Genomic DNA, 11497 nt, shown 5'->3' with positions numbered 1-11497 from the left:
ATTTCATGAATTGTTGTTAAGTGGAATTTTAGATGTGGCATGAGTTGGTATGATTTTATATGATCCATAAATGTCTTAGAATGATTTTGGAAGGTTTAATTTTGAAGTTGAGAGCATGCCGTAATAGGCATTAATTCTATCTTGTGTTGATCATCTAAGCATGCATAGTTTTGATTAACTTATGCTTAACTTTTGAAGTCTTGATTAGTTTACCTGGGCTTAAATAATGTGCAGTTAGAAAATCCATATGATTTGGATAAGAATGAAAATTCAAGATTTGATTAAGTTTTTCTTTTTAACATATCTTGGTGAATAAAGCTAGAAACATCATGTACACTTAATGAATGATTTAATGGTTATTAAGGTTTTGAACCATGTTTAAGTGTTAGGATGAACTTGTATGACCTAAGCCTAAGTTTTAATTTATCCCTAATGTTATAATTTCTATTGGAACTTGATGAATTTGAGTACACATGCATCCATAGAGGTTGAATAGTTAAAATCACATCTAGGCCTTAATAGAATCCATACCACAGGTTGGGTGTGATTGAAATAGTTGCACTTTGATTCTTAAAAATATAAGGGCCTAGATGGTTTTAGAATATTTAAAATATGAGGTTTATGAATTTTAGTTAAATTTGGAGTTTATTTGCAAATAGTGAAAAATTAGGGTCTTAGTGGCAATTTTTGAAAGTTTAGAGGTATTTTTGTAAATACTAATTTATGAACCCCTTTTTTTAAAACATCTTCCTTATAAAACCAGATCCTAACTTAATATAACCTTGTTTACAGCCACTATGATTTTTCTAAACTCGGGTAGTTTGGAAGTTGGTCTCTAGCTTACACTATGATAAGTTATTTATGATTTTTTGATAAATGCCACATTCAATTTTGAGCATGAAACATCATGTTATATGATATATTGAGTACATGACTAATTGTTTATTTGACATGTGAAATTTTCACCATTTTTAGCATATTGCATATAATTGTCATTTTTACATAAAAGCTTGCTACATATGCATATGTCATGAACTATATTTTTCCAGCATAGAATGAAATTAATTTTTGTCACGACCCCAAATGTTAGGATGGATAATTATACTAGTGGAACTCATGTGTCCACTCTAGAGTGAGTAAAAATAGAGTGGTAATCCTTGGATTGACGAACAACAGTCAACGGCTTCGAATGGGTTCTTTTTAAAGAAAGCTGGAGCGAAATCAAATGTTATGACACCTAAGACTGGTGGGTGTATATATTATGATGTTATGATGATGTTATGTTATGTTACCAATGCATTGAGAACGAGTTTGCAGACAACGTAACTTCAACATGAGTTGTATTACGGTCACCAACAGGTACTCATAATGCATATGAGGAACTGTGATGATACCATACATTATGATGTTAATGTTATGATTAAATATGATTTGTTAGTAATGATGCTTAACGAGGATGAAGTGTTATATTTTTTATAAATGAATTGAAAAACTTCTGTAAGAAAATGTGCATCTCAATTTTTTTGAAAATGTTGAGGAATCTGATTAGGAGACAAATACTGATTTTCTGCATAACATGCATTTCATATTTATCATTCATCATGCATAGTTTATTTTTGTGCACGTTGGTTATTTAAATTACTGAAATTTTAAGTAAATCTTATCCCTTATGGACCTACTATCATTCCACTCGAAATAATAGAAATTGTGTCAAGACCCGACGAGGACATATTAGATGGACTACTGGATCAAACTGATTGAGGAGGAGCTAGACCTTGACAAAAGAGTATACCTTATTTTAATGTTTATAGCTCTAACCATTTATGCTTTAGAGCGCATGAAACAGTTGATCTAGTTATGGAGACTTGTTTGTATTATGGATATGCTACTTTCTGATTTGAACCTATGGTGGTTATTAATGATATTTAGATGTTTTTAGTTTATTCTGGCATAAGTTTTATGTAATCATTTTTATTCCGTTACAATTATTGCATACTGCTAGATGCATTTTAGTATGCATTGCATTTTTAACCATCATGATTGGTGGGTATATAAATGACACTCTAAGTCTCATTTCCATCCCAAGCTGAGGTTGGGGGTGTCACATGTACCCTGCCTTGCATAAAATAGAATATAGGTCTCCTGAGATGGTACAAACTCTTCTTGTACACTAGTGACCTTTGAGTCATCCAAGCAATACCATGTCTCTAAAGAGGACCAAATTAAGCAGAAGTAATGCCCATAAATAGAGGAGAACCCAATATGTACAATAATTGCATACAGGTTATACTTAAGTTCCACGCCGTTGTTTTGGCTTCCAGTATTGTATGGCTGCAAATCCAAGTCCAAGGGGAATTCCACATGCTTGTCAACCTTCTCAACAAATGGTCCATCAGTCTTGAATCATTCCAAGTGGAATGAAGCAATTGAAGAAGCCTAGTCCAGCATAAACTGCTTCTCCACCAAGATTTATTCCTTGCAGCTCTCACACATAAACTTTGCCCCTAAAGCTTCAATCCTTTCCACCTTGGTAAGAGATTCAAGAGCAATTGGAAGGGAGTCCTTCTCTTGTTTTACTTATTACTAGCTATTCAAAAAAAGAAAAAAAAATGACCACTTTTTCCCAGGGCCCCTTGTACGTAACTAAAATTATAACATTCCAAGACCCCACATATTTGGGAGGCATTTTCTCGAATAGTTCTCTAGCATCCACTAAACACCCAAATACCTTTTTAAATCTGAAATTCATCCATGTTGCACTAAAGTTTGAAATTACAATCTTTCCATCTCTACCTGTTTATGCCAACTTTTGATCCCAAGATTGTGTGGTGGTGATGAGGTGCACATTCCTACTAGCAAACTTGGCATTCTTCACAGAGTCATCTTCCTCAATTTGAGACTTACAGAAACAACGTTCCGTGTTACAAAACTACTAAACATAAGTGGAAGAAGTCCAGCAGCACCTCTTTCAACTTGTCTTCTTCCATGGCTACAGAACAGAAAAATGGTACTGTGGTTTAGGCATGAGAGGAAGCCGCTTAAGTCGAGAACAACCATTCAAATCTCTGATGGTTGTCCCTCCCTCTGGACGATGTCACGGAGGTGGGCTACAACAACACCACGGGCTTTGCCTAGGTGAAACAGAAACGCAAGAAGGAGCACCGCTTCCGCTTGATCGGGCGCTCTATTTCATATGACACAGAGGTCACAGCTTTTGTGGAGGAACACCGCATGAGGAGGTTCATCGGGGTCAAGAGTAAGAAGTATGATTACTTGGATTTCTTTGGAGATGAGAGGCATGATGGCGTTCGCTGCAGTAGACCCCCATGGCAACGACGGCATGAACAGACTATGAGTATGGACATTTAAATGGGTGAACCCATTCTTCCTTCAATTTCTCAACCTCAATAGTTGGAAATAGTGTCTCACCCTTGGCTAAACAGCCCAATATTTTTTAACCAAAAAAAAAAAAAAAAGAGAGAGAGAGAGAAAATGAGTGATGCCCTCCCTCTGGACGATGTCACGGAGGTGGGCTACAATAGCACCACGGGCTTCGCCTAGGTGAAATAGAAACGCAAGAAGGAGCACCGCTTCCGCTTGATCGGGTGCTCTATTTCATATGACACAGAGGTCACAGCTTTTGTGGAGGAACACTGCATGAGGAGGTTCATCGGGGTCAAGAGTAAGAAGCACGATTTCTTGGATTTCTTTGGAGATGAGAGGCATGATGGCGTTCGCTGCAATAGACCCCCATGGCAACGACGACATGAACAAACTACGAGTATGGACATTTAAATGGGTGAACCCATTCTTCCTTCATTTTCTCAACCTCAATAGTTGGAAAGAGTGTCTCACCCTTGGCTAAACAGCCCAATATTTCTTAATCAAACCAAAAAAAAAAAAAAAAAAAAGAGAGAGAAAATGAGTGATGCTTTCAGGCAAATCTAGCCATGGAGGATGCCATACGAGACGTACAGAAGTATGGGCTTCACCCATGTAAATGACCACCACCCTGTGTTTGAATGGCCACAAAGTAATGTCACTCTGAATAGAAGCATCACTAATTCTACAACCAATCAACCTTCTAGCAACGAAGACAGTGTTGATGGGATTCATGGTGTCCGAGTTCTTGACCCCATCATCGATCAAAGATTCCGTCTTGATGAGGTTAAGATCATACGGAGTGTTGATAGAGGAAAGCAAAATACGGAGTGGGAAATCTGAAGGTTGAGAACATAGCATGGGATTTTTGAAAGAATTTTCAAGAACAGATGAAAGGGGAATTTCTTTAGGGATAGCTTCTGTCTGCACTGCCACTATCTCTTCCACCTTGACTGCATTTTCTTCCTCCTCCTCCGCAATGTGGTCTTTCCATTCCATGAAGGATTGCTTGAAAACCTTATAATTTTCATGGTATCGATTGACCGAATTCCTGAGCTGTTGAAACACTTCAAGATTTTTTTCCATGAGCAACAAATTTTCTTGTTGTTTCTTGAATCTTACTCTGTCCTCCATGAAAAATCGTATGGCTCTAGATACCAATTGTTATAATCCCACTTGAAGAATAACGATGAAGGAGACTGAAAATGGATGTTAAGAACAAAATAAAGATAGAAAATAGAGATGAATTGAAGATGATGAAATTCCAAAAAAGAGCTACGGCTTGGGATGTTCGAGGCTCCCAATTCTTCAAGTAATTTTAGACCAAAATACATTCTAGAATGCCCTCCCCTCTCACCTCACGCCCCTTTTACATTTCGCTCAACACCCACAACATACAACCTCAACAGAGCAAGACAATCATAAAATGACTAACGACAACAAAAGGAAAATAACTGACAAGTAAATAAAAAGTTGGCACAAAATGCACAGCTTGACCCAAAAGAACGGTTTCAATAACATAAAATGCCATGTCTTATTAAACCTTCCCAAACGACATCTTTACATTCCTAGCTTCAAACGGCACCATACTGAGATTCGACTTCATCTTCACTTCAACTCTTCTCATTTCAGCTTCTGCACACCTTCGACTCAACCCAGTTAGGTTCCTAACAAACTATAAGAAACTAAAGGAGAAAATTTGAATGACCACCCCCACTAGAACATCGTAGTATACACCTAGATGGCCATGGGTTGCTCAGTTGAGGGGAAGTGCTCTTAGCTGATCTTATACTATTCAAGTTGCTAGGATTCAATATTATCCTAGGTATGCACCTAGTTACCTTTGTCGGACCTGAGGAGACCAAGATACTATACTCTAGAAACCCGATAAAGGCAATAATCCTTAAAATGGCATTGCAAATGAAAAATTATTACTGAAGAAGCACACATATATTTGCCTTGTGTGGTCTAAAACCATAAAGAAAGGGGAGCACTCAACGAATCTACATAGTGGCACGTTACCCCCAACATATTATTGAATGACCTTTCAAGATTACCTCTGACCAAGAGATCAAGCTTTGTACTGAATTGGAACCAGACACTTACCTGTTACAGAAGGCCCTGTATGGAATGACATCAATTGAGTTGAAGAAGTTGAGGCTACAAACACAAGAGCTATTATACAAGGCCTTTATTTCACCAATTGTGTGACCATAGGGAGCACTAGTGTTGTTGATCAAGAAGAAATGCGGATCAATTTGGATATGCATTAACTATGAAAGTTGAACTAGGTTACCATCAAGTACAAATACTCATACCTAGAATAGATTACTTGCTCAAAAAGTTCCAAGGAGCAGCCATATTCTCAAAGAAAAACCATAGGTCTGGGTACCATCACCTGAAGATTCGAGAAAAGACGCTTCCAGTACAACCTTTTGGATACTATGAGTTTTTGGTCATGCCCTTAAGGCTAGCCAATGCCTAGTAATGTTGAGGGATTTGATAAGCATAGTTTTCTAAAAATCTTGGATAGTCTCATGATATTATTCGTAGATGATATTCGAGTGTACTCAATAGGACATGAGATTCGTAGTGATCATTTTAAAGTATGTATTGGACATTCCATACAAACACAAATTGTACACCAAGTTCATCAACTGCGAAAGTCATATTCCTTGGCGATATTGTATTGAAGGAGGTAGTGACGAATGGTCCTTGCAACATCCACTAAATCAAGAGCTTTATCGGGCATGATGATATTATAATCAACTTGTGGAAGGCTTCTCGAAGTTATTTGGATTACTCACAGTGCTAACAAAGAAGAATGCCACATATGATCTTCTACACGGGCAACAAATTGATGTATTTGTAAGACAGTTGTCACATGAAACTTCAAAAACTCATTGACACCATCAACATACTCTTTTGTATGTTGAGACTTTTTCATCCAACTTTTTTCTATAGCTTAATTACATTTGAAATCTGAAATAAGATTAGAATGAAAATGTGAGACCATCAATAACTTAAATCATTGACACAATTGATGCACATTGTAATATCTCTCCTTTATTTTCAACTAACTCTTGTGCGTAGCTAAACTTAAAAGTTTTATTTCACCAATTGTTTCTTTGGTATGGGAAATTAGATTGAACTTAGAAAATCAAAGCAAACTAGAGGAGGTATATGAATATCAAAATTCTTGAACTCAAATTAAAATTGAAACATAAAGGCATTTCCTTCATTTGTTTTCTTTTTCCCTTCAACATTCTAGTTCTATTAGACACTATTGAAGTAATTCTCCTTCTAATGAGTTCAGGTATTGCACTTCTTCTCCTGTATCAAGATAGTTTTATTTAAGAAATATGGAGTGTCATTGACGCATGCTTTATCTTTCTCTACCCAATTATTTATTGACCTTATTGCATGTTGTTAAAGGACTAAGATTGAAAACCATGGAATGATTATGGTCCATGTTGGTTAATTATCTTTTCAAAATTTTGTTTTTATTTATTACTATATACTTATTGTTCCATATATGAGAACCAAAACACTAATAACAAAAGTTAATTAGTAGTATTTAGGTGATGTATTGGGATTTAGGCATTGTAGTTTAGTTCTAAACGCTATTTATTTTTTATTGTATAGATATGTAATTAGGATGTGAACTAACTCTTTTTGGGCTAAAATTATGTTGTTAAATATAGAGCAAAATAAAGGATAAATATGGATATCAAAATTTCTAAACTCAAATTAAAATTGAATCCACAAATGGAAACAGTACTAAGAATAGATTGTAGAAGTCGTTCATCACATGAAGTTGTAAGCTGCATTATCAAAGAGAGTTTCTTTTGTATTAATCACCTCAAGTATGTTACGTGGAAGATAAATGATATAAATATTAGTTTTTGTTAAAATAAAACTTAAAAACCAAGTGAAATTTTGAAACTATTAATGGGAAAATGTTCAATGTGTCACAAGCCTTCACACGAAGATAGCGAGAACAAGAAGATTGAAAAGGAAAAAGAAAATTAAGAAGATATGCAAAAAAAGGAGAAAGAATTTGAGATTTTTGTATTTTCCACGTAATGTCCCTTGTACAAACTGTGTAATCTCTTATACATTTTAGTTTTCACACACTAATGGGCCCTTAACTACAATTGGGCTTACTTATCATTTATATTTGCTCTTACACTTAGGCTCATTTGTTATTACTCAATTACGCCCAACTTATTAAAGCCCACGCCCTTCAAAGTGATATGTTGCCTTAGCTTAATGTATGAAAATACCTCCCCCTTTTAGAACACCTTGCCCACAATGTGTGGGTAAGCCACCGTCAGAGACCGATACTCCTCCCACGTAGCATCATCCGCCAATTGACCCTCCCAATGGACCAATAACTCCTCCCACCTACACCCACTGAGTCGATTGGAAGCATCTGAGGCAAAACCACTACGGAGGAACCCACCTTAAGCTTTAACTACTCGGATACATGGAAGACATGATGGATCTGAGAAGAAGTTGGAAGCGGGAGACCGTAAGCAACCTCTCCCACCTGCTGCAAAATCTGGAATGACCCAAAGAATCTCAAAGCCAATTTGAGAGAATGCCGCTGAGCCACAGAGGTCTGCCTCTATGGTTGCAACCACAGGTAAACTCAATCGCCCTCTGAGAAAACCCTTTCTTTCCTTTTTATATTTGCAAATTTCCTCATATGACTTTGAGCTTTGTTGAGGTTCTCCTTCAATAACAGTTGCATCTGGTCTCTAGCTAAGAGTTGATGCTCTACTTCAGCCACCTGTGTTGTGCCTGGCATGTAAGACACTAGTTAAGGAGGTGGAAATCCGTAAAGTGCTTGGAAAAGGGTCATCTTGGTCGAGGTATGGATAGAAGTATTATATCACCACTCCGCTAAACACACAAACTGCACTCAGTCTCTAGGTTGATCATCAACAAAACATCTTATATAGATTTCGAGGCTTTTGTTGACAACCTCAAATTGCCCATCCATTTGTGGATGATAGGCAATACTATGGCATAGCTGAACCTCATGGAGCTTAAAAAGTTCTTTCTAAAATCTGTTTGTGAACACCGGGTCTCGATTTGAAACAATAGTTCTAGGAAACCCATGAAACCTGAATATGTGTTGTACAAAGAGTTAAGCAATGTTCTTGGTTGTGTAGGGATGAGCTAGTGAGACAAAGTGACCATATTTAGACAATTTGTCCACTACAACCCATATGACATAATGTCCTCTTGAAATGGTAGACCCTCAATGAAATCCATTGAGATGTCTAGCCAAGGTTGGTCAAGAACTAATAGAGATTGAAGCAATCCATTAGGTTAGGATTGTTCAACCTTAATCCTCTAACAAACATCACATCCCCGTAAGAATTCCCTTATTACCTTCTTAAGTCCTGGCTAGAAAAAATTTATCCTGACCCTATATAGGGTTTTATCAACACCAGAATGGCCTTCTTCTGGACTGCAATGGAGTAAATACGGGGCTGGTTTGCTTTCAAGATTAAAACCCAAAACTTTGAAAATTTTGAAAACCTCACATCTTATCAACTTTCCCAAATCCTCACACAAAATAAAATAAACAATTTAATTTTTTCAAAGCCCAAAAAAATATTATTAAAAAATATATTCTAACAATATTTTATTCAACTTTTTAACTTTAATCTTAACTCATCTCATCTTTGAAAACGAACAAGGCCGTAGTAATTTGTTGATAAAATGATGATCATTAGGCACATACAATTTGCCTTTATAGAATAGTAAGTCCCCTTTTATAGAAAACCTCGAAAGCCACAGGCTTTGATTACTGCATAAGAACTGCCCCTATACCTATACATGAGGAATCACATTCATTGATAAAAATTTTTTAGAAAAATTAGAAAGTGCCAACACTGGTGGCTGAATAACAGCTTGTTTCAACACTTGGAATGCCTCTTGAGCTTCTACATTCCACACAAAATTATTTTTCTTCAATAGGACTGTAAGAGGAGCAATAATACCTCCATAACCACGAATAAACTTCCTATAATATCCATTTCAACCCAAAAAACCCCGAAATGATTTAATTGAATTAGAAACTGACCAATCAACCATAGCCTTCAACTTAGCAGGATCTGCCCTTACTTCATTCACAGAAATCAAGTGTCTCAAATAATCCACCTCATCACAGTCAAATCTACATTTTCTCATCTTGGAAAATAGTTGATTAATATATCTAGGGTGATTTGCAAATGCTGAGCATGGTCAAATTCAGTTTTGCTATACACTAAGATATCATAAAAATAAAAACAAGATGAATCTTCTCAAATAAGGCTTGAAAATAGTGTTCATTAATTATTGATAAGTGGAGGGTGCATTAGTCAAACCAAGTGGCATGACTAAGAATTCATATTGACCCTCATGAGTTCTAAATGCAGTTTTAGCAACATCCTCATCCCTCACCTAAATCTAATGATAACCAGATATTAGATCCAGTTTAGAATAGATCCAAGAACCACACAACTCATCGAGTAGTTCTTTCACCACTAGAATATGAAACTTGTCCTTTATAGTTTCTTTATTCAAAGTCCTCTAACCTATGGACATTCTTCAACTACCGTATGCTTTTCTTATTAGCAAAACTGGAGATGAAAATTGGCTCTAACTTGACCTATCACCCCATTCTGTAGGAGCTCTCTTACTATCTTTTCAATTTCTTCCTTCTGAAAATAAGGTTATCTGAAAGGTCTAACAGATACAACCTTAGATCTAGGTTGTAAATGGATAGCATGGTCATGAGACCTGTTAGGAGGTAACCCCTTGGGTTTAATGCAAATGGATAGCATGTTCAATGTTTGCAACCACTGTATTCCAAGAACTACATCACAACCTGCCAAAACCAGCACAAAAACATCTATAGAAAACACAGTCCCTTGTATCATCATTGAAACTACATCACAACTCCCTTACTCACAATCTAATCTCCATTGGCCACTTTCACTCGAATCTTTTCCTAAGAATTAACCATCAACTAAGTTTTCTTCACAATAGTTGGATCCACAATACTACTAGTGTCAATTAAAATGTTTATCCACTGCATATCAATCCAGCCCTTTATTCTCGTTGTTTTGGGACCTAAAACTCTTGTAATAGCATGCAAAGATATCTCTGGTTTGCCAAATTGTTCCAATAAACATAGAGATTGATTTGCCCCAACTAATTCCTTCCCTTTCCCATCACTTTCTTCCACACTAGGAAATTCTTCCTCAATTTCTTCAATCAAGAATAACTTGGGACTCTTACACTTGTGTCCAGGCACTCATGTAGAGTCATAATAGTAACAAAGACCCCTCTCTCTTCTATCTTTCATTTGGGACTGAGAAGTCTTCTAAATTGGTAGGTTGGCCATATTACTATTATTGATACTATCTCCTCCAGGAACTAATTGCCCTTTTGTAACTCCACTTTACCCATAATTGATGTTAGTTCTTACCTTTTTCTTACTGATCTAGACATGTTCTTCCTGAATTTTGGCAAGTCCATAGTTAGATAATAAATGTTGTGGGGCTGAACATTCTAACAGTTAAGGCTTCCATTTTAACATCTTTTAGGCCACTCACAACAACTTAACTTGTAGTTTTCTGACAACTCCCTAAGTTTGTTTGACAATCCTTCAAATTAGTATATTCCTTTACAGAATCGGTCTGCCTAAGCCTTGTTGAGGCTTCCATTGGGTCATCATAGCAACTAGTCCCAAACTTTAACAGAAATATTTTAACAAAAACATCCCAATTAGTCAACTTTCCTGTCTCCTTCAAATCTTAAAACCAAATGAGGGCCTTGCACTCCATATGGAAAGATGTTAAGGGAAACTTTTGTTGTGGATAAGTATTATGATAAGAAAAGAAATGATTCACCTTGTACAACCATGCAGTAGGATCCTCACCACTGAAGGTAAGAAAATCAATTCGGAAGAATCTTGTATGTTCACCATGGTTGACTTCCATTGCATGCTCTCCATTATTGTTATTACCAGAAGATGATGTTTCCCCACATCTACTTTGATTCATCCTTTGCATTTACGTAGTGAGCCATTTCAATTGCAAGACCAGTGACCCCA

At 36.4% G+C, this 11497-nt stretch overlaps 1 protein-coding gene across 1 annotated transcript; it reads right to left on the bottom strand.

The window, feature by feature from the left end:
• Window positions 1-2070: 2070 nt before the first annotated feature.
• On the bottom strand, window positions 2071-4515 carry LOC121249428 (ubiquitin carboxyl-terminal hydrolase 3-like). Its single transcript, XM_041148138.1, has 2 exons — window positions 3976-4515; window positions 2071-2373 (listed from the first exon to the last, which is right to left on the bottom strand). The coding sequence occupies exons 1-2, from the start codon at window positions 4513-4515 to the stop codon at window positions 2071-2073; spliced, it is 843 nt and encodes a 280-aa protein (XP_041004072.1).
• Window positions 4516-11497: the final 6982 nt, after the last annotated feature.

The sequence above is a fragment of the Juglans microcarpa x Juglans regia genome, chromosome 2D (assembly GCF_004785595.1).
Source record: "Juglans microcarpa x Juglans regia isolate MS1-56 chromosome 2D, Jm3101_v1.0, whole genome shotgun sequence".
In the NCBI taxonomy this organism is placed as follows: Eukaryota; Viridiplantae; Streptophyta; class Magnoliopsida; order Fagales; family Juglandaceae; genus Juglans; species Juglans microcarpa x Juglans regia.
Note: the sequence above shows the minus strand (reverse complement) of the source record. Positions and strands in the feature narration are given on the sequence as shown.